The sequence below is a fragment of the Cherax quadricarinatus genome, chromosome 5 (assembly GCF_038502225.1).
Source record: "Cherax quadricarinatus isolate ZL_2023a chromosome 5, ASM3850222v1, whole genome shotgun sequence".
NCBI lineage: Eukaryota > Metazoa > Arthropoda > Malacostraca > Decapoda > Parastacidae > Cherax > Cherax quadricarinatus.
Genome location: NC_091296.1, coordinates 43,775,799 through 43,800,618, shown reverse-complemented (window position 1 = coordinate 43,800,618; position 24,820 = coordinate 43,775,799). Strand labels below are relative to the sequence as shown.

Sequence of the window (24,820 nt, the reverse complement as noted above, 5' to 3'; positions counted from 1 at the left end):
TATTTCAGTCCCACAAGCACTAAACACAATGAATTAATTGTAAAATGTTTGAATGAGACTGCAAGTTAGTGTTTACTCAAGCATCAACAAAGCAAGACTGGCTCACGGCACCTACATGGGGACATGGACAGAGCGCGCTGGCGAACAGGTCCGGTACCTGGCGGTTCAAAAACAGTAGCGAGTTCAATAATAGGGTCAAAGTTAGTTTGAAAAAAGCAGTTGATTTTTGAAGAGTTCGATAAGCGATACATGTACCTTCGAAATTTCAGGTTCCACTGTATTCGGAATGGGTAACGTTTTTTTGTCAAAATATTGGCTCAGTGAATGTCACTGAACTCGGTATGTCATTCATCCTGAAGGTGTCAGCGCGGCCTGAGCGGCCCCGACACTCCATGTACAGCCAGTGTGCCATTGTTTACCAGCCAGTGAGGACGATCCCACACGTTCATATGATACATTTTGTATTATTCCATTCTTTTTAGTGCTTGTAACTGCTAAATAAGCCACCTTGGGCCCAAAGAAAGCTTCTAGTGCCAACCAGCCTTTGGTAAAGGCCTAAAAGAGAGGGGAGAATGTGCCTTTTTCAGTGATTCTGCAATACGGTGGTCCCTTGTTTTTCGTAGTTAATCCGTTCCTGGAGTTGCTACTATTATCAAAATCTACGATTTTCGAATCAATTTTCCCCATAAGAAATAATGTAAATACAATTAATCCGTTCCTGACACCCAGAAGTATTAAAACAAAAAAATTTTTACATGAAATATAGATGTAGTACATAAACAATACAATGGGAAATGATGAATGAAACATTAACAGCATAACACTTACCTTTATTGGAGATTCTTCTTAGTGAATGGGAGACTGGAGGAGGAGAGAGATGTTTACAGTTTGGAAGGGGAATCCCCTTCCATCAACACCTCAGGTACCAATTGCTTTTCTGGGGTTTCTTCTCTTCTCTGTTTCTTAATGCCACTAGGACCACCTTGAGAGTCACTGGAGTCCTGTCTCACAAAATAACTGTGGAGAGAGCTCTGTTTCTGGCATTTCTTTAACACTTCCCTAAAATGGCCCAAGACTTTGTCACTGTACATGTTGCCAACATGGCTTGCAACAACCTTGTCATGGTGATGTTTCTCCATAAAGCTTTCCATCTTACCCCACATAGCAAAAATTTCTTTAATTTCTGAAGAAGGCACCTTCTTCCATCTCTCTTCCTCCTCCTCTGCAGCAAGATTCTGAGCTGCAATCTGTTGCTGTTCCTGCTGATGTTTTTATTAAATTCAGTCATATTTCTCACCTTCTTTACCACAGGCTTGGCACTAGGAGCTTTCTTTGGAGCCATGGTAGCTTATTTAGTACTTGCAGGCACTAAAATGAGTGGAGTATTATGAAATATTTCGTAGGAGCACGTGAGGGGACCTTCGCTCACTGGTAAACAATGCCAGACTGGCTGGGTAGGGAGGCCGCCCCGGCTCACACCGTGCGTACGCGTCCCGGACGAACTACTATTCGCAAGTCAACCTATGATTAGCAAGTCCATGTTTATACGAAAATATCCCTATGATTTCCGAAATCTACAATTCCCGAGAACTACGAAAAACGAGGGACCACTGTATGTGCAATACTAAAGCAGCAGGAGTCGATAAAGGCTATAGCACTAGCCAGTGATAAAGTGTAGCATTAACAGTGTAGCAAGTAAGTTAAGCAATTAAGCCTTTGACTGTTTACAACGTATAAATACGTCTTACGAGCCAATGTTTCTGACGTATTTATACGCACAAATTCTAGCGGCTTCAAATCAAGCAGGAAAGGCCTGGTAGGCCTACATGAAAGAGAATGGGTCTCAGTGGTCGGTGTGCACCCTGTGAAAAAAATCTGGGACCCAGTGGTGCATTGTGGGAACGCCTTGTTAGTCCATTTTCACCATGCCTCTCGGTAAGAAGTTCCTCACTCCTCGGCAGATTGGAGGTCTTTTGTTCCCAAGTGATAGCTCTAACAGCGATGAAAATGTCAGTGACAGTGAATTCCAGGGTTTTGAAGTGAGTGTTACCGGAAAAAGTGCCCAGGATAATGTAATTAGTGATGAAAACCCAGATGACCCACAACCTTCCACCTCTTGTGCTGGGCTGGCTTGTTCACGTTCACGTTCGCCTGTACCAGGACGAAAGAGGAAACTATTTGGTCGTGTACAACACCCAGATGTTAGCAGTGAATGTGATAGTGATAGTGATTTCAAGGTCATTGAAAGCAGTTCTAGTGACAGTGAGGGTGAATATTCCCCAGTGAAGCAGCAGTATGTACGACGCAGCATGCGGTCTGGTAGTGTTTCATATGTTGTTCCAAGGGGAAGGAGAAACTCTGGGAGCACATCCCGTGGCCCTACACCACTACCTGATAGTGAAGATGACGATATTGTAACGATGGGTATGAATTTGGTCGTGTACAACACCCAGATGATAGCAGTGAATGTGATAGTGATAGTGATAGTGATTTCAAGGTCATTGAAAGCAGTTCTAGTGACAGTGAGGGTGAATATTCCCCAGTGAAGCAGCAGTATGTACGACGCAGCATGCGGTCTGGTAGTGTTTCATATGTTGTTCCAAGGGGAAGGAGAAACTCTGGGAGCACATCCCGTGGCCCTACACCACTACCTGATAGTGAAGATGACGATATTGTAACGATGGGTATGAATGATGTGAGTGAGGGAGCAGGCAGTGGTGGTGATATTGAGGGTGGCACGGCCCACGTGGTACCATCAACGGGCCACGCTACTACCCACGCTGCTGACTCTGCACAACAACCAGCCTCACCCGACCCCACACTCCCACAACCTGCACTCCCACAACCTGCACAACCACAACCACGGTACAATATCCAGACCCCACCAGCAGACCGCATCTGGGATTGGCAGGACAGTGACAAGTTTGTTCCCAGTCCCCATGACTTTGATGAAACACAAAGTGGAATAAAGCCATCATGTCCACTTGGGAACAATGCCAGTGAACTGGACTGCTTTGAGTTATTCTTCGATGAACCCCTGATGGACATCATTGTCAGGGAAACAAACACATACTGTGATTACACCATGGCAAATACAATTCTCTCACCAAAATCACGGCTACACAAGTGGAAGGAGACAACTGTGGCAGAGATGTACCTGTTTTTTGCCACAATAATGCTTATGCCACATGTGTATAAGCACACTGTCACCACATACTGGGCAACAGAACGCCTGATTTCAACTCCAGGTTTTAGTGACATTATAGGTGTCAATCGTTTCCTGATACTGTTACATACGTTACACATTTCAGACAAAACCAGGCCAGACAGAAGCGACAGGCTATATAAGATAAGAAATGTGTTTATGTACCTGAAACAAAAGTGCTGCATGTATTTTTATCCCTTCAGGAAGCTTGTTATTGATGAGTCCTTGATTTTATTCAAAGGAAGACTCTCATTCAAGCAATATATACCAAGCAAGAGGAAATGCTTTGGTATAAAGCTATTTGTACTGTGTGATTGCAGAACTAGTTTTGGATATCTTTGTGTACACTGGCAGTAATACTTTGAGAGATACCATGAAGTTATTGGGTATCTCTGGTGATGTGGTTCGAACAATGATGGAACCATATCTTGGTAAGAGGCATATGTTATTTACTGATAACTGGTACACAAGCCCCTTACTCAGTGATTTCTTGCGAGTGAACTTGACAGACGTGTGTGGCACAGTGCGTCGTAATCGTAAACATATGCCAAGGTTCGACACTGGCACTCGCAGAGGTGAGGTGCAAGCCTTTGCTGCCAATGACATCATGGCATTTCGGTGGCATGACAAACATGATGTCACATTATTGACATCAGTTCACCGAAACGAAATGGTACACAGTGGCAGGCACAACAGAGAGACCAATGAACCCATTCTAAAGCCTGCAGCTGTCATGGACTACAACCTCAATATGCGCTTAGTGGACAAATGTGACATGCAGACTGGGTTTGCAGACTGTGTACGCAAGAGTTATAAATGGTATATAAAACTTTTTTTCCATCTTGTTGATATCTCTATGCTGAATGCTTATAACATATACAAGTTGAAGACCAACAAAACACCAAAATATGGTGAATTTTGCTTGTCAGTAATCAGACAAATAATTGCAAAGTACCAAGGAGCAACACCTGCAATAGACCAGCGCCCACTAAATTACCAACACACATCATCTCGTTTCAGGCCTGGTGATCACTACCCCATGCAACTGCCTCCTACTACTGCCAAGAAAAATGCTCAGAAGAGGTGTTATGTATGTACCCATACCACAAAATGCCCACAAACACGCAGAGACACTCGTTTTATGTGTGAGGAGTGTCAAGTGCCCCTCTGCATATACCTATGTTTCAAAGAGTTCCACAAGCTGCAGCAGTTCTAGGAACGTGTTTAGTGACTGTACATATGTATATATATTATGGAGCAATAGTAATAAACGTGGCAGAGGATGGGTCTATGAAAGATGAGGTGAATCATAGAATTGATGAGGGGAAAAGAGTGAGTGGTGCACTTAGGAGTCTGTGGAGACAAAGAACTTTGTCCTTGGAGGCAAAGAGAGGAATGTATGAGAGTATAGTTTTACCAACGCTCTTATATGGGTGTGAAGCATGGGTGATGAATGTTGCAGCGAGAAGAAGGCTGGAGGCAGTGGAGATGTCATGTCTGAGGGCAATGTGTGGTGTGAATATAATGCAGAGAATTCATAGTTTGGAAGTTAGGAGGAGGTGCGGGATTACCAGAACTGTTGTCCACAGGGCTGAGGAAGGGTTGTTGAGGTGGTTCGGACATGTAGGGAGAATGGAGCGAAACAGAATGACTTCAAGAGTGTATCAGTCTGTAGTGGAAGGAAGGCGGGGTAGGGGTCGGCCTAGGAAAGGTTGGAGGGAGGGGGTAAAGGAGGTTTTGTGTGCAAGGGGCTTGGACTTCCAGCAGGCATGCGTGAGCGTGTTTGATAGGAGTGAATGGAGACAAATGGTTTTTAATACTTGATGTGCTGTTGGAGTGTGAGCAAAGTAACATTTATGAAAGGGTTCAGGGAAACCGGCAGGCCGGACTTGAGTCCTGGAGATGGGAAGTACAGTGCCTGCACTCTGAAGGAGGGGTGTTAATGTTGCAGTTTAAAAACTGTAGTGTAAAGCACCCTTCTGGCAAGACAGTGATGGAGTGAATGATGATGAAAGTTTTTCTTTTTCGGGCCACCCTGCCTTGGTGGGAATCGGCCAGTGTGATAAAAAAAAAAAATAGTAATAAACATTGTTTTGTATTGTTTGTTTGTGTAAACAAAGTGTATACACAAACTAATAGTGATAAAGTTTGTTCTGTTATTGTGTTGTAAACAATGAGTGTATATCTGAAGAATGCACCTTACATTGGTCTCACAGGCCACATAAGTTACCTGGAACAGAAACTTATTGAAAAATGCAAGAAACCTTTGAATTAGAGTAAATAAAAGAATACCGGGTGGGCGGCAGTCGCCGCTGTTGCCATACGCATGTCACTTTCTGCAAACTTTACGGCTCTATATCCCAGTAAGTACTGATGGCAAAAAAAATTTTTTAGGCTTAAAACACTCAGGAAAATATTCCTAACATTTTCATAAGAAAAAATAATTTTTTTTTTCTGAATATTTGGCGACATAGAATGACAGTTTCAGAGAGGGGCCTGAAACAGTCAAAGGGTTAATCGATAGAAAAAGGACAGCACAAAACTGACTCCTCCATTGTTATTGGAGGTATATAGGGCTACTGACTAACACCACTGCCTCTGCTGCCGCCTTCACCACCACTATGTAAGGCTTATATTTCAGTGGCCCTTATACACCAACAACGAACAAAAACACCACCACTCGTGATATTCTTAATGCCATATTTTATTCATTCTAGAGTATTTATCATGTTTCTATGTTATTATTATTGTTTATTATGTCATATTAGATGAATTGTGCTAGATAAATAAACCGTTGAGCTGATATTAGTGTCATATTGAAAGACTATCTTGTCCTGTCTCCCAACACAATTCCTAACATATGCCAGAAACAGACCTCTCTGGAACACTCTTGTGAGTGAAAAGGGTCCAGCGAATCTCAAGCTGGTCCTAGTGGCATTAAAAAACAAAGAAGGCAAGTAACTCAGGATAAGGACTTGGTACCTGAAGTCTTTATGGAAGGGGATTCCCCTTCCAAACAACTGTAAACTCCTCCATCCTCTCCCCTCCTCTTGTCTTCCATGTACAGTAGACCCTTGCCTAACGATGGCATCACATAACGTTAAATCCGCCTAGCGAAACATTTTAACGCAAAAATTTTGACTCGGCTAGCGCTAAAAAACTCACTCAATGCGATTCGTTCAAGACGCATCCACGTGCGGCCTGAGCCCGCCTCACTTGTTCCGTGGGTGCCAGTGTTTACAAGCCAGCCACAGCGGTTGCATCCAAGCATACAATCGGAACATTTCATATTTTCATAGCCTTTTCAGTGATTGCACCTGCAAAATAAGTCACCATGGGCATCAAGAAAGCTTCTAGTGCCAACCCTACAGCAAAAAGGGTGAGAATTACTATGGATATGAAGAAAGAGATCATTGCTAAGTATGATAGTGGAGTGCGTGTCTCCGAGCTGGCCACATTGTACACAAAACCCCAATCAACCATCGCTACTATTGTGGCCAAGAAAACGGCAATCAAGGAAGCTGTTCTTGCCAAAGGTGCAACTTTGTTTTCGAAACAGAGATCGCAAGAGATAGAAGATGTTGAGAGACTGTTATTGGTGTGGATAAACGAAAAACAGATAGCAGGAGATAGCATCTTTCAAGCGATCATATGTGAAAAGGCTAGGAAGTTGCATGACGATTTGGTAAAGAAATTGCCTGCAACTAGTGGTGATGTGTGTGAATTTAAGGCCAGCAAAGGTTGGTTTGAGAGATTTAAGAATCGTAGTGGCATACATAGTGTGATAAGGCATGGTGAGGCTGCCAGTTCGGACCAAAAAGCAGCTGAAAAATATGTGAAGGAATTCAAGGAGTACATAGAGAGTGAAGAACTGAAACCTGAACAAGTGTTTAATTGTGACGAAACAGGCCTGTTTTGGAAGAAAATGCCAAGCAGGACCTACATTACTCAGGAGGAAAAGGCACTCCCAGGACATAAGCCTATGAAAGACAGGCTTACTCTGTTGATGTGTGCTAATGCTAGTGGTGATTGCAAAGTGAAGCCTTTATTGGTGTATCACTCTGAAACTCCCAGAGTGTTCAGGAAAAACAATGTCCTCAAGGCTAATTTGTGTGTGTTGTGGAGGGCAAACATTAAGGCATGGGTCACTAGGGACTTTTTCTACGACTGGTTACACCATGCATTTGCCCCACTCTGAAAAATTACCTCCTGGAAAATAAATTGGACCTTAAGTGCCTCCTGGTATTAGACAATGCTCCTGGTCATCCTTCAGACATGGCAGAGCGACTTTCTGCGGAAATGAGCTTCATTAAGGTGAAGTTTTTGCCTCCTAATACCACTCCTCTCCTGCAGCCCATGGACCAGCAGGTCATTGCAAACTTCAAAAAACTCTACACAAAAGCTATGTTTGAAAGGTGCTTTGTAGTGACCTCAGAAACTCAACTGACTCTAAGACAGCTTTGGAGAGATCACTTTAGCATCCTCAATTGTGTAAACATTATAGGTAAAGCTTGGGAGGAAGTGACTAAGAGGACCTTGAACTCTGCTTGGAAGAAACTGTGGCCAGAATGTGTAGACAAAAGAGATTTTGAAGGATTTGAGGCTAACCCTGAGAAGCCTATGCCAGTTGTGGAATCAATTGTGGCATTGGTGAAGTCCTTGGGGTTGGAGGTTAGTGGGGAGGATGTGGAAGAGTTGGTGGAGGAGGACAATGATAAACTAACCACTGATGAGCTGCTAGATCATCTTCAACAGTAAGAGGTCAGACCTGAGGAAATTGCTCCGGAGGAGGGGGATAGAGAAATTGAGGAAGTTGCCTACTTCAAAGATTAAGAAAATGTGTGCAATGTGGCTTAAAGTGCAAACCAGCATGGCTTGCCATTGCAAGCCGTGCTGGTGACTATTACACTGACAATGTTGTGAAACACTTTAGGAATGTCATAAAGGAGCGGGAGGTACAGGCCTCTATGGACAGATATGTTGTGCGACAGAGGTCCAGTGACTCTCACGCTGGTCCTAGTGGCATTAAAAGAAGAAGGGAAGTAACCCCAGAAAAGGACTTGCCACCTCAAGTCCTAATGGAAGGGGATTCCCCTTCTAAACACTAACACCATCAACACTCTCCCATCCTCCCATCCCATCAATCATCACCAGATCATCAATAATGGTAAGTGTCATGTAACTGTGCATGTCTTCTTCAGTTTGTGTGTATTAAAATTAATATTTCATGTGGTAAAAATTTTTTTTTTCATACTTTGGGGTGTCCAAGTGTGACCATGGCGTAATAGCGCACAAAATGCGCGCTAAAGGAATAACAGGAAAAGTCGGTCGATGGATCTATAATTTCCTCACTAACAGAACACAGAGAGTAGTCGTCAACAGAGTAAAGTCCGAGGCAGCTACGGTGAAAAGCTCTGTTCCACAAGGCACAGTACTAGCTCCCATCTTGTTCCTCATCCTCATATCCGACATAGACAAGGATGTCAGCCACAGCACCGTGTCTTCCTTTGCAGATGACACCCGAATCTGCATGACAGTGTCTTCCATTGCAGACACTGCAAGGCTCCAGGCAGACATCAACCAAATCTTTCAGTGGGCTGCAGAAAACAATATGAAGTTCAACGATGAGAAATTTCAATTACTCAGATATGGTAAACATGAGGAAATTAAATCTTCATCAGAGTACAAAACAAATTCTGGCCACAAAATAGAGCGAAACACCAACGTCAAAGACCTGGGAGTGATTATGTCGGAGGATCTCACCTTCAAGGACCATAACATTGTATCAATCGCATCTGCTAGAAAAATGACAGGATGGATAATGAGAACCTTCAAAACTAGGGAGGCCAAGCCCATGATGACACTCTTCAGGTCACTTGTTCTATCTAGGCTGGAATATTGCTGCACTCTAACAGCACCTTTCAAGGCAGGTGAAATTGCCGACCTAGAAAATGTACAGAGAACTTTCACGGCGCGCATAACGGAGATAAAACACCTCAATTACTGGGAGCGCTTGAGGTTTCTAAACCTGTATTCCCTGGAACGCAGGAGGGAGAGATACATGATTATATACACCTGGAAAATCCTAGAGGGACTAGTACCGAACTTGCACACGAAAATCACTCACTACGAAAGCAAAAGACTTGGCAGACGATGCACCATCCCCCCAATGAAAAGCAGGGGTGTCACTAGCACGTTAAGAGACCATACAATAAGTGTCAAGGGCCCGAGACTGTTCAACTGCCTCCCAGCACACATAAGGGGGATTACCAACAGACCCCTGGCAGTCTTCAAGCTGGCACTGGACAAGCACCTAAAGTCAGTTCCTGATCAGCCGGGCTGTGGCTCGTACGTTGGTTTGCGTGCAGCCAGCAGCAACAGCCTGGTTGATCAGGCGCTGATCCACCAGGAGGCCTGGTCACAGACCGGGCCGCGGGGGCGTTGACCCCCGAAACTCTCTCCAGGTAAACTCCAGGTCAGGAACGGATTAATTTGATTTCCATTATTTCTTATTGGGAAAATTAATTCGGCTAACGATAATTTCGCCTAATGTTGAGCTCTCAGGAACGGATCAATATCGTTAGGCGATGGTCCATTGTATCACCATGTCTTCAATAAAGGTAAGTGTGATGTTATTATTGTTTTATTTTTCATGTAACATTGTTTTCTGTGTAGGTAAATGTATATTTCATGTAGAAAACATTTTTTAAATACTTTTGGGTGTCTGAAATTGATTAATTGGATTATTATTATTTCTTATGGAGAAAATTCATTCGGAATAAGTCAGATTCGGGATAAGCCACTCTCTCTGGAACGGATTAATTACATAATCCGGAGGTCCACTGTAGTAATAGATATAAAACTTCTCCATGGGGAAGTGGAACAGAATTCATCCTCCATAAGCCATGCACGTCATAAGAGGCGACCAAAATGCCGGGAGCAAGAGGATATAACCCCTTCTGTATAAAATACTAAATTTAAAAAGAAAAACTTTTGCTTTTCTTTGTGGGCCATCTTGCCTCGGTGGGATACAGCTGGTTCGTTGAAAGAAGAGGGAGATATAAAACTGTTAAAAGCGAAAGAATACGTAATTACAGTGGACCCCCGGTTATCAGCCGGTTTGGCTATTGGCCAACTTGGTTATTGGCGCCTGGTTATCAGCCATTCACTCGGTTATCGGCCATTTTGGATGCGTCCATCTGCTGGCTGGGGCAGCTTGCGCTTCAGTTTGGCTTTGTCTCTTGGTGGCCGAGGAAGCTTCTGCTCATACATCCAAACATTTCATTTGTTTACCATTGTTTTTAGTGGTTTTTCTTGCAGTGCAACTGTGAAATAAGTAAAAATGGCCCCAAGTGATAGAAAAGTTTGAGAGTGGTATGAAGGTGATGGAACTTGCCAGTATTTACAGTTGACCCTAAGAGTTCTGGAGGAATCACTTCACTATTCCCCATTGCATAAGCCTTATAGGTAAGGCTTGGGAGGGAGTGACTTCCAGGACTTTGAACTCTGCTTGGAGAAAACTGTGGCCAGATTGTGTCCAAGAGAGGGATTTTGAAGGGTTTGAGGCTGACCCTGACCCTGCCGACCCTGTGGACTCTATTGTGACACTGGGGAAGTCCCTGGGGTTGGAGGTGAGTGGCAAGGATGTGGAAGAGTTGGTGGAGGACCACAGGGAAGAGCTAACCACTGAAGAGCTGCAAGAGCTTCATCTCGAACAGCAACAGACTGCAGCTGAGGAACTTACTTCAGAGGAGGAAGAAGAGGGAGTGAAGGAGGTGCCTTCTTCAGAGATTAAACAGGTGTGTGCAATGTGGACTAGCGTGCAAGCTTTTGTAGAGAAACACCACCCTGACAAAGGTGAAACAAGCCATATCTGCAACATGTTTAGTGACAAAGCCCTGTCCCACTTCAGGGAAATCTTAGAAATGCCAGAAACAGAGCATTCTGGACAGTTATTTTGTGAGACAGGGGTCCAGTGACTCTCAAGCTGGTCCTAGTGGCATTAAAAGACAGAGAAGGGAAGTAACCCCAGAGAAGGCTTTGCTACATAAAGTCTTTATGGAGGGGGATTCCCCTTCCAAACGCTAACTCCTCCCTCTTTCATCCTCCCTATCTTCCAGAAGCCAGCATTAGCCTTCAATAAAGGTATGCAATACTTACATAATTATTAAAAAAATTATTTTTTTGTGAATATTTTTGTGATTTTTTTTTTTTTTTTTTTTTTTTTTTTTTTTTTTTGAGTAGGTAGTAGGTTGGTAGACAGCAACCACCCAGGGAAGTACTACCATCCTGCCAGATGACTGTGAAACAAAAACCTGTAACTGTTTTGCATGATGGTAGGATTGCTGGTTTCTTTTTCTGTCTCATAAACACGCTAGATAACAGGGATATCTTGCTACTCCTACTTACACTTTGGTCACACTTCACAGACACGCACATGCATATATATATACATACATCTAGGTTTTTCTCCTTTTTCTAAATAGCTCTTGTTTTTCTTTATTTCTTCTATTGTCCATGGGGAAGTGGAAAAGAATCTTTCCTCCGTAAGCCATGCGTATCGTATGAGGCGACTAAAATACCGGGAGCAATGGGCTAATAACCCCTTCTCCTGTAGACATTTACTAAAAAAGAGAAGAAGAAAAACTTCATAAAACTGGGATGCTTAAATGTGCGTGGATGTAGTGCGGATGACAAGAAACAGATGATTGCTGATGTCATGAATGAAAAGAAGTTGAATGTCCTGGCCCTAAGCGAAACAAAGCTGAAGGGGGTAGGAGAGTTTCAGTGGGGGGAAATAAATGGGATTAAATCTGGAGTATCTGAGAGAGTTAGAGCAAAGGAAGGGGTAGCAGTAATGTTAAATGATCAGTTATGGAAGGAGAAAAGAGAATATGAATGTGTAAATTCAAGAATTATGTGGATTAAAGTAAAGGTTGGATGCGAGAAGTGGGTCATAATAAGCGTGTATGCACCTGGAGAAGAGAGGAATGCAGAGGAGAGAGAGAGATTTTGGGAGATGTTAAGTGAATGTATAGGAGCCTTTGAACCAAGTGAGAGAGTAATTGTGGTAGGGGACCTGAATGCTAAAGTAGGAGAAACTTTTAGAGAGGGTGTGGTAGGTAAGTTTGGGGTGCCAGGTGTAAATGATAATGGGAGCCCTTTGATTGAACTTTGTATAGAAAGGGGTTTAGTTATAGGTAATACATATTTTAAGAAAAAGAGGATAAATAAGTATACAAGATATGATGTAGGGCAAAATGACAGTAGTTTGTTGGATTATGTATTGGTAGATAAAAGACTGTTGAGTAGACTTCAGGATGTACATGTTTATAGAGGGGCCACAGATATATCAGATCACTTTCTAGTTGTAGCTACACTGAGAGTAAAAGGTAGATGGGATACAAGGAGAATAGAAGCATCAGGGAAGAGAGAGGTGAAGGTTTATAAACTAAAAGAGGAGGCAGTTAGGGTAAGATATAAACAGCTATTGGAGGATAGATGGGCTAATGAGAGCATAGGCAATGGGGTCAAAGAGGTATGGGGTAGGTTTAAAAATGCAGTGTTGGAGTGTTCAGCAGAAGTTTGTGGTTACAGGAAAGTGGGTGCAGGAGGGAAGAGGAGCGATTGGTGGAATGATGATGTAAAGAGAGTAGTAAGGGAGAAAAAGTTAGCATATGAGAAGTTTTTACAAAGTAAAAGTGATGCAAGGAGGGAAGAGTATATGGAGAAAAAGAGAGAGGTTAAGAGAGTGGTGAAGCAATGTAAAAAGAGAGCAAATGAGAGAGTGGGTGAGATGTTATCAACAAATTTTGTTGAAAATAAGAAAAAGTTTTGGAGTGAGATTAACAAGTTAAGAAAGCCTAGAGAACAAATGGATTTGTCAGTTAAAAATAGGAGAGGAGAGTTATTAAATGGAGAGTTAGAGGTATTGGGAAGATGGAGGGAATATTTTGAGGAATTGTTAAATGTTGATGAAGATAGGGAAGCTGTGATTTCGTGTATAGGGCAAGGAGGAATTACATCTTGTAGGAGTGAGGAAGAGCCAGTTGTGAGTGTGGGGGAAGTTCGTGAGGCAGTAGGTAAAATGAAAGGGGGTAAGGCAGCTGGGATTGATGGGATAAAGATAGAAATGTTAAAAGCAGGTGGGGATATAGTTTTGGAGTGGTTGGTGCAATTATTTAATAAATGTATGGAAGAGGGTAAGGTACCTAGGGATTGGCAGAGAACATGCATAGTTCCTTTGTATAAAGGCAAAGGGGATAAAAGAGAGTGCAAAAATTATAGGGGGATAAGTCTGTTGAGTATACCTGGTAAAGTGTATGGTAGAGTTATAATTGAAAGAATTAAGAGTAAGACGGAAAATAGGATAGCAGATGAACAAGGAGGCTTTAGGAAAGGTAGGGGGTGTGTGGACCAGGTGTTTACAGTGAAACATATAAGTGAACAGTATTTAGATAAGGCTAAAGAGGTCTTTGTGGCATTTATGGATTTGGAAAAGGCATATAACAGGGTGGATAGGGTGGCAATGTGGCAGATGTTGCAAGTGTATGGTGTAGGAGGTAGGTTACTGAAAGCAGTGAAGAGTTTTTACGAGGATAGTGAGGCTCAAGTTAGAGTATGTAGGAAAGAGGGAAATTTTTTCCCAGTAAAAGTAGGCCTTAGACAAGGATGTGTGATGTCACCGTGGTTGTTTAATATATTTATAGATGGGGTTGTAAGAGAAGTAAATGCGAGGGTCTTGGCAAGAGGCGTGGAGTTAAAAGATAAAGAATCACACACAAAGTGGGAGTTGTCACAGCTGCTCTTTGCTGATGACACTGTGCTCTTGGGAGATTCTGAAGAGAAGTTGCAGAGATTGGTGGATGAATTTGGTAGGGTGTGCAAAAGAAGAAAATTAAAGGTGAATACAGGAAAGAGTAAGGTTATGAGGATAACAAAAAGATTAGGTGATGAAAGATTGAATATCAGATTGGAGGGAGAGAGTATGGAGGAGGTGAACGTATTCAGATATTTGGGAGTGGACGTGTCAGCAGATGGATCTATGAAAGATGAGGTGAATCATAGAATTGATGAGGGAAAAAGAGTGAGTGGTGCACTTAGGAGTCTGTGGAGACAAAGAACTTTGTCCTTGGAGGCAAAGAGGGGAATGTATGAGAGTATAGTTTTACCAACGCTCTTATATGGGTGTGAAGCATGGGTGATGAATGTTGCAGCGAGGAGAAGGCTGGAGGCAGTGGAGATGTCATGTCTGAGGGCAATGTGTGGTGTGAATATAATGCAGAGAATTCGTAGTTTGGAAGTTAGGAGGAGGTGCGGGATTACCAAAACTGTTGTCCACAGGGCTGAGGAAGGGTTGTTGAGGTGGTTCGGACATGTAGAGAGAATGGAGCGAAACAGAATGACTTCAAGAGTGTATCAGTCTGTAGTGGAAGGAAGGCGGGGTAGGAGTTGGCCTAGGAAAGGTTGGAGGGAGGGGGTAAAGGAGGTTTTGTGTGCGAGGGGCTTGGACTTCCAGCAGGCATGCGTGAGCGTGTTTGATAGGAGTGAATGGAGACAAATGGTTTTTAATACTTGACGTGCTGTTGGAGTGTGAGCAAAGTAACATTTATGAAGGGATTCAGGGAAACCGGCAGGCCGGACTTGAGTCCTGGAGATGGGAAGTACAGTGCCTGCACTCTGAAGGAGGGGTGTTAATGTTGCAGTTTAAAAACTGTAGTGTAAAGCACCCTTCTGGCAAGACAGTGATGGAGTGAATGATGGTGAAAGTTTTTCTTTTTCGGGCCACCCTGCCTTGGTGGGAATCGGCCAGTGTGATAATAAAAATAATAAAATAATTTTTGTTTGGAACGGATTAATTGTTTTTCCATTAATTCTCTTGGGATATATTAATTCGGTTATCGGCCATTTCAGTTATCGGCCAACCTTCTGGAACGGATTACAGCCGATAACCGGGGGTCCACTGTATAATGTAACTGATAATGCGAGACACTGAGATACTAATGACTCATGAAATCATAATGACACAATTGCAAACAAAATACTAATCATCGGGATTAATAATTTTAATAAACACTGTAAAAATCTACAGTACATAGTACCCTGGTTTGTTGCTCATCTTGATGCTATGTTGATTCTTTCACACTTTCTGACTAGCAGCAGCAAAATTTTAGCATGCTTTGAGATTTAGGTTACACTTTTTCAACATTAATTGAGAATTTAGTGAATCTCAAAAACCAAAATATCTTGGTGCTGTGTAATTTATAATACTGCATAAATTGTTCGATACATAAATGTACAGAAGAGGTGGGAGATATTACAATTTTAAAAACTTATTTAAAATGTGATGTCTGTGCACTTTTGGCATGACAGCTATTAAATGAATGATGGTTAATGTATTTCCTTTTAAGGGTTACTCAACCTTGATGGGAGATGGCTGATGCAGAATAATAAAATACGTATAATAAAAATGCATATTAGGAATTAAAAAGTTTTAACTCACATTTTCTTTGGCAAGAAATTCACGTTCTCGCTTCAAGGACTCATGTTGTGGTATACAGATGGTAGACATTCTTGATGCAACCTGTATATGGTGTATCACATCTGGTAGTGGAAATGGGTTATTGCTGCGCCTGGGGAAGAAACCGAGAAATATATTATACTCTTTTACACTCTTATGTCTAAACAAAGACTAAACCAACAACATTTTAGTCACGCACCAATAATGTTGGAAAGAACGACACTTGTTACAGAATACAGAGTTACAAACAATGGCATAATGTATGGTGCTGAGTATGGTACTGTGTATGGCACTATGTACAGTGGTCCCTCATTTATTGTCATTAATCTGTTCCTGGAAGTGCGACGATTATAGAAAAAGACGATTTTCGAATCAATTTTCCCCATAAGAAATAACGTAAATACAATTAATCCATTCCTGACACCTAAAAGTATTAAAACAAAAATTTTTTTTACATGAAATATAGATGTAGTACATAAACAATACAATGGGACATGATGAATGAAACATTAACAGCATAACACTTACCTTTATTGGCAATTCTTCTTAGTGTATGGAAGACTGGAGGAGGAGAGAGATTGGATTAGTTACTGTTTGGAAGGGGAATCCCCTTCCATCAACACCTTAGGTACCAAGTGCTTTTCTGGGGTTACTTCTCTTCTCTGTTTCTTAATGTCACTAGGACCAGCTTGAGAGTCACTGGAGTCCTGTCTCACAAAAAAAGTGTCCAGAGAGCTCTGTTTCTGGCATCTCTTTAAAGCTTCCCTAAAATGGGCCAAGACTCTGCCACTGTACAAGTTGCCGATATGGCTTGCAACATCCTTCTCAGGGTGATGTTTCTCCATAAATCTTTCCATCCTACCCCACATTTCAAAAATCTCCTTAATTTCTGAAGAAGGCACCTTCTTCCATCTCTCTTCCTCCTCCTCTGCAGCAAGATTTTGAGCTGCAATCTGTTGCTGTTCCTGCTGAAACTTTGGCAGCTCCTCAGTGGTTAGCTCTTCATTGTGGTCCTCCACCAACTCTTCCACATCCTCCAAACTCACATCCAACCCCATGGAACTCCCCAATGCCACAATAGAGTTCACAACTGACATAGGCTCATCAGGATCAGCCACAAACCCTTCAAAATCCCTCTTGTGGACACAATCTGGCCACGATTTTCTCCAAGCAGAGTTCAAAGTCCTGGTAGTCACTCCCTCCCAAGCCTTACCTATAAGGCTTATGCAATGGAGGATACTGAAGTATTCTTTCCAAAACTTTCTTAGGGTCAAGTGAGTGTCTGAGGTCACATTAAAGCACCTTTGAAACATTGCTTTGATGTAGAGTTTTTTAAAGTTTGAAATGACCTGCTGTTCCATGGGCTGGAGGAGAGGAGTGGTATTCGGGGGCAAGAACTTTACTGTGATGAACCCAAACTCCTGCAGAATTAGGTCATCCAAGTTTGGAGGATGAGCAGGTGCATGGTCCATTACTAGGAGGCACTTGAGATCCAATTTCTTCTCCAGGAGGCAATTCTTCACACTACGGCCAAACACTTCACTGAACCACTCAACGAAAATTTCCCTCACGACCCATGCCTTATTATTAGATATCCAAAACATACACAATTTACTCTTCATAACATTGTTTTTTTTTTGAACACTGGGATTTTCAGAATGGTACACTAGTAACAGCTTCACTTTGAAATCCCCACTAGCATAAGCACAGAACATGAGCGTCAGCCTGTCTTTCATAGACTTGTGTCCTGGCAGTCCCTTTTCCTCCTGAGTAATGTAGGTCCTCTTTGGCATTTTCTTCCAAGAGAGGTCTGTTTCGTCACAATTGAACACTTGTTCAGGTTCCAGAGTTTCAGCCTCTATGTACTCCTTAATTCACTTATGAATTTTGTAGCTGCAATTTTGTCTGAACTGGCAGCCTCACCATGCCTTATCACACAGTGTATGCCACTATGGTTCTTAAATCTCTCAAACCAACCTTTGGTAGCCTTAAATTCACTCACATCACCACTAGTTGCAGGTAATTTCTTTACCAAATCGTCATGCAACTGCCTAGCTTTTTCACAAATAATCGACGTCATAAGACCATCTCCTGCTAATTGCTTCTCGTTTATCCACACCAATAATAACTTCTCAACATCTTTGAGTACTGGTGATCTCATTTTTGTCAGCATATTTACCCCCTTTGCAACAACAGCTTCCTTGATTTCCTTTTTCTTGACCACAATGGAAGATATGGTTGTACGGGATTTGTTATACATCCTGGCCAGTTCAGCCACACGTATGCCACCTTCATATTGTTCAATGATGTTTTTCTTAAATTCAGTCGTATTTCTCACCTTCTTTACCAAAGGCTTGGCACTAGGAGCTTTCTTTGGAGCCATGGTAGCTTATTTAGCACTTGCAAGCACTAAAATGAATGGAATATAGTGGACCCCTGGTTAACAATATTTTTTCACTCCAGAAGTATGTTCAGGTGCCAGTACTGACCGAATTTGTTCCCATAAGGAATATTGTGAAGTAGATTAGTCCATTTCAGACCCCCAAACATACACGTACAAACTCACTTACATAAATACACTTACATAATTGGTCGCATTCGGAGGTAATCGTTATGCGGGGGTCCACTGTATTATGAAATATTTTGTATGAACAAGTGAGGAGACCATCGCTCACTGGTAAACAATGGCATACTGGCTGGGAAGGGAGGCTGACGTGGCTCAGAGCCGTGAGTCTGCGTCCAGGACGAATGACGATTAGCGAGTCAACCGACCATTTGCGAGCCAATGTTCGGAATAAAATAATGCGACGATTTCCGAAAAGGGCGACTATCGAGCCTGACTATTATCGAGGGACCACTGTATATGGTAGTGCATGGTACTGTGTATGGTACTATGTATATGGTACTATGGTATTATGGTACTGTGTATGGTACTATGTATGGTACTGTGTATGATACTGTGCATCATTCTGTGCATCATACTGTGCATCATACTGTGTATGGTACTGTGCATCATAATGTGTATGGTACTGTGCATTATACTGTGTATGGTACTGTGAATGGTACTATGTATAGTACAGTAGACCCTCATGGGGGGCCGGACACTTCGCCGCGCAGAGTAAAAAAAAAACTTGAAAAAATACGAAAATTGAGTTGTTACCAAAAAATAGCTGAATTTTCTGGCTACACTCTGGTATAATTATCATCCTTATACAATGTTTCTAAAAGGAATTATAATCATTTATAATATGCATGGTGATAGCGCATTGTGTAACAAGCGCCGACTTGGCATTCCCCCCCCCCCCCCGTGTTATTTTTATCGTTTTCTTATATCTTTATGTCTAATATAATACAAATTCACCGTCTGAGATCAGGCCAGAGTGGGCGGAGCTAATATGATCAAGGAACCAATCGGGAATAGTGCCCAAGATGACTGACACCACCAGCCAACAAAATACATGTATTCCATACCCACGCTAATATCAATTATAAGGCTTATTTACCTATCACAATTGATCTAATATGACATAAGGCAATATAATAATAGAAACATAAAAAGTACACCAGAAAAAATAATATATAGCATAATATGACGCTCCAGAGGCAAAAAAATTCTAGCGATATATCCCATGAACCTGGAGTTTACCTGGAGAGAGTTCCGGGGGTCAACGCCCCCGCGGCCCGGTCTATGACCAGGCCTCCTGGTAGATCAGAGCCTGATCAACCAGGCTGTTACTGCTGGCTGCACGCAAACCAACGTACGAGCCACAGCCCGGCTGGTCAGGAACCGACTTTAGGTGCTTGTCCAGTGCCAGCTTGAAGACTGCCAGGGGTCTGTTGGTAATCCCCCTTATGTATGCTGGGAGGCAGTTGAACAGTCTCGGGCCCCTGACACTTATTGTATGGTCTCTTAACATGCTAGTGACACCCCTGCTTTTCATTGGGGGGATGTTGCATCGTCTGCCAAGTCTTTTGTTTTCGTAGTGAGTGATTTTCGTGTGCAAGTTCGGTACTAGTCCCTCTAGGATTTTCCAGGTGTATATAATCATGTATCTCTCCCGCCTGTGTTCCAGGGAATACAGGTTTAGGAACCTCAAGCGCTCCCAGTAATTGAGGTGTTTTTTCTCCGTTATGCGCGCCATGAAGGTTCTCTGTACATTTTCTAGGTCAGCAATTTCACCTGCCTTGAAAGGTGCTGTTAGTGTGCAGCAATATTCCAGCCTAGATAGAACAAGTGACCTGAAGAGTGTCATCATGGGCTTGGCCTCCCTAGTTTTGAAGGTTCTCATTATCCATCCTGTCATTTTTCTAGCAGATGCGATTGGTACAATGTTATGGTCCTTGAAGGTGAGATCCTCCGGCATGATCACTCCCAGGTCTTCGACGTTGGTGTTTCGCTCTATTTTGTGGCCAGAATTTGTTTTGTACTCTGATAAAGATTTAATTTCCTCGTGTTTACAATATCTGAGTAATTGAAATTTCTCATCGTTGAACTTCATATTGTTTTCTGCAGCCCACTGAAAGATTTGGTTGATGTCCGCCTGGAGCCTTGCAGTGTCTGCAATGGAAGACACTGTCATGCAGATTCGAGTGTCATCTGCAAAGGAAGACACGGTGCTGTGGCTGACATCCTTGTCTATGTCGGATATGAGGATGAGGAACAAGATGGGAGCGAGTACTGTGCCTTGTGGAACAGAGCTTTTCACCGTAGCTGCCTCGGACTTTACTCTGTTGACGACTACTCTCTGTGTTCTGCTAGTGAGGAAATTATAGATCCATCGACCGACTTTTCCTGTTATTCCTTTAGCACGCATTTTGTGCACTATTACGCCATGGTCACACTTGTCGAAGGCTTTTGCAAAGTCTGTATATATTACATCTGCATTCTTTTTGTCTTCTAGTGCATCTAGGACCTTGTCATAGTGATCCAATAGTTGAGACAGACAGGAGCGGCCTGTTCTAAACCCATGCTGCCCTGGGTTGTGTAACTGATGGGTTTCTAGATGGGTGGTGATCTTGCTTCTTAGGACCCTTTCAAAGATTTTTATGATATGGGATGTTAGTGCTATTGGTCTGTAGTTCTTTGCTGTTGCTTTACTGCCCCCTTTGTGGAGTGGGGCTATGTCTGTTGTTTTCAGTAACAGTGGGACGACCCCCGTGTCCATGCTCCCTCTCCATAGGATGGAAAAAGCTTGTGATAGGGGTTTCTTGCAGTTCTTGATGAACACGGCCCTGGGGCAGAGTGCATGGGCATGTCATTTATCGCCTGTTCGAAGTCATTTGGTGTCAGGATAACATCGGATAGGCTTGTGTTAACCAAATTCTGTGGCTCTCATAAAAAATTCATTTTGATCTTCGACTCTCAGTCTGGTTAGCGGCTTGCTAAAAACTGAGTCATATTGGGACTTGAGTAGCTCACTCATTTCCTTGCTCTCATCTGTGTAGGACCAATTTGGTTTAAGTAGGGGCCCAATACTGGACGTTGTTCTCGACTTTGATTTGGCATAGGAGAAGAAATACTTTGGGTTTCTTTCGATTTCATTTATGGCTTTTAGTTCTTCCAGCGATTCCTGACTCCTATAAGATTCCTTTAGCTTAAGTTCGATGCTTGCTATTTCTCTGACCAGTGTCTCCCTACGCATTTCAGATATATTGACCTCTTTTAGCCACTCTGTTATTCTTTTCCGTCGCCTGTAAAGGGAGCGCCTGTCTCTTTCTATTTTACATCTACTCCTCCTTTTTCTTAGAGGAATAAGCCTTGTGCATACATCGAGTGCCACCAAGTTAATCTGTTCTAGGCATAAGTTGGGGTCTGTGTTGCTTAGTATATCTTCCCAGCTTATATTGGTTAGGACTTGGTTTACTTGGTCCCACTTTATGTTTTTGTTATTGAAGTTGAATTTGGTGAATGCTCCCTCGTGACTAATCTCATTATGTCGGTCTGAGGCTCCACGCATACATGTCTGAACCTCAATTATGTTGTAATCTGAGTATATATTGTTTTTGATATGGTGACATTTCTTATCAGATCATCATTGTTAGTGAAGATGAGGTCTAGTGTATTCTCCAGTCTAGTAGGCTCTATTATTTGCTGGTTTAAATTGAATTTTGTGCAGAGATTTAAAAGCTCGTGTGAGTGTGAGTTTTCATCAGAGCTGCCTCCTGGTGTTATTACTGCAACAATATTATTTGCTATATTCCTCCATTTTAGGTGCCTTAAGTTGAAATCCCCCAGGAGCAAGATGTTGGGTGCAGGAGCTGGAAGATTTTCCAGACAGTGGTCAATTTTTAACAGCTGTTCCTGGAATTGCTGGGATGTTGCATCCGGAGGCTTGTAGACTACCACAATGACTAGGTTTTGGTTCTCGACCTTTACTGCTAAAACTTCACTACATCATTTGAGGCATTAAGCAGTTCTGTGCAAACAAGTGACTCTGCAATGTACAGGCCAACCCCCCCTTTTGCCTGTTCACTATGTCACATCTGTATAGGTTGTAACCTGGGATCCATATTTCGTTGTCCAAGTGATCCTTTATGTGGGTCTCAGTGAAAGCCGCGAACATTGCCTTTGCCTCTGCAAGCAGTCCACGGATGAAAGGTATTTTGTTGTTTGTTGCTGGCTTTAGACCCTGTATATTTGCAAAGAAAAATGTCATCGGACTGGTGGTATTGTTGGTACTGGGGGGGGGGATTTTTTTCCAGCATTAGTATCTGTATCTGTTGGTTTGGAGTGGAGGCCATCGACTGTGGTTCCACTCCAGGAATGACTGGATTTGGTGTACGATTTCTGCCATTTCCTGCCAGTTTTTTTCCTTCCGGGCACTAAAAAACCTCTCCCTCTTGAGTGGCTGTGGCTACCCAGGTTTTCCCATGGCCTGGATGTTTTGTATCTTTTTGTCCCCTTTAGATGGTGTGCCTGGCAATTTAAGTTATAGCACAGTCTTTCCTGTACTGAAGAGGTACACATTTCAGGGTGAAGGTGAAGGTGAAAGACCCATTCTCCCGTCACTATGATGAGAGAAAATGGAGATTTACAATGGTTAATTGTAATAAACACTCATAGGTTATGGAAAAAGTGTAAAAGAAAGTGAATTTTTTGGGAAAAAAAAAAAATTCCCCACACACCCGGGGTGCTGCGTGCTTCGGCCTATATCTCAGAAGCAAGTTATTTACCTATTTAGGGGCACCCCATCCTTATTTACAAATGAACTGACTTGATTTTCACAACAAACATAGAAGACTGATTGCTTTACAAGTGTAAGTGTTCCTTTCTGAAGTATCCCAACTATTTTTAGATTTGTGTGGGCAACAAGACCAACATCTTCCAAAATGTTAAAGAAGTTATTAAACTGACTCACGAAATTGTAATGACGCGATTGCAAACAAACCATACCCCAGCCGGGATTGAACCCGCGGTCAGAGAGTCTCAAAACTCCAGCCCGTCACATTAGCCACTAGACCAACTAGCCTAGTTGGACGAATCTTATTGTGGCTAGCTGGTCTAGTAGCTAACGCGAGGGGCTGGAGTTTTGAGACTCTCTGACCGTGGGTTCAATCCCGGCCAGGGTATGGTTTGTTTGCAATCATGTCATTACGATTTCGTGAGTCATGTTGATGGCAGTGAAGGGACTTGAGCTAGAGTTCATCATGGCCACTCTAGCTGGAGATTCGTCTGTAAAAACTTGCATTTGTGGTCACAGTGGTGCCTGTGCTAACCTTCCTATGGTGTAGAAATTATTATAGTCATAATAAAAAAGAAGCACTAAACCCGCAAGGGTCGTGAATTGCTATATATAGAGTGAAGGCATAGGAAAGGAATATTTATCTACATTTATCCCCCAGTGTTTGACTAGAGAGAACGTAATTCTTCCGACACTCCTACAGAGCTGCTTTGTAAACAAATCTCATATTTATGTTAAATTTTATTCTGTGGGTGTATTTTTTTTTTTTTTCAACAAGTCGGCCGTCTCCCACCAAGGCAGGGTGACCCAAAAAGAAAGAAAATCCCCAAAATGAAAATACGTTCATCATCATTCAACACTTTCACCTCACTCACACATAATCACTGTTTTTGCAGAGGTGCCCAGAATACAACAGTTTAGAAGTATATAAGTATAAAAATACACAATACAGTGGACCCCCGCTTAACGAACACCTCCAAATGCGACCAATTATGTAAGAGTATTTATGTAAGTGCGTTTGTACATGTATGTTTGGGGGTCTGAAATGGACTAATCTACTTCACAATATTCCTTATGGGAAAAAATTCGGTCAGTACTGGCACCTGAACATACTACTGGAATGAAAAAAGTTCGTTAACCGGGGGTCCACTGTATATCCCTCCAAACTGCTAATATCCCAAACCCCTCCTTTAGAGTGCAGGCATTGTACTTCCCATTTCCAGGACACGAGTCCGGTTTTATAAAATAACCGTTTTCCCTGAATCCCTTCACTAAATATTACCCTGCTCACACTCCAACAGCTCGTCAGGTCGCAAATACCATTTGTCTCCATTCACTCCTATCTAACACGCTCACGCACGCTTGCTGGAAGTCCAAACCCCTCGCCCACAACACCTCCTTTACCCCCTCCCTCCAACCTTTCGAGGACGACATCTACCCCGCCTTCCTTCTCCTACAGATTTATATGCTCTCCATGTCATTCTACTTTGATCCATTCTCTCTAAGTGACCAAACCACCTCAACAAACCCTCCGAATTTTCTGCATAATATTTACACTGCGCATTGCCCTTAGACTGGACATCTCCACTGCCTCCAACCGCCTCCTCGCTGCAGCATTTACAACCCAAGCTTCACACCCACTACTATACTACTGGTACTACTATACTTTCATATATTCCCTTCTTTGCCTCCATAGATAACATTTTTTGCCTCCACAATGCACCCCTCACCTTATTTCCTTCATCAATTCTATGATTAACCTCATCCTTCATAAATCCATCTGCTGACACATCAACTCCCAAATGTCTGAAAACATTCACTTCTTCCATACTCCTCTTCCCTAATTTGATATCCAATTTTTCTTTATCTAAATCATTTGATATTCTCATCACCTTACTCTTTTCTATGTTCACT

General features: G+C 42.5%; 1 protein-coding gene across 1 annotated transcript in view; it reads right to left on the bottom strand.

The window, feature by feature from the left end:
- The window catches only part of LOC128684765 (uncharacterized), a 126,875-nt gene that overhangs the window by 10,443 nt on the left and 91,612 nt on the right, over positions 1–24,820 (bottom strand). The window contains exon 5 of the mRNA XM_070101683.1: positions 15,708–15,837. Within this exon, the coding sequence (XP_069957784.1) occupies positions 15,708–15,837 (130 nt within the window). The remainder of the gene's footprint in view (positions 1–15,707; positions 15,838–24,820) is intronic.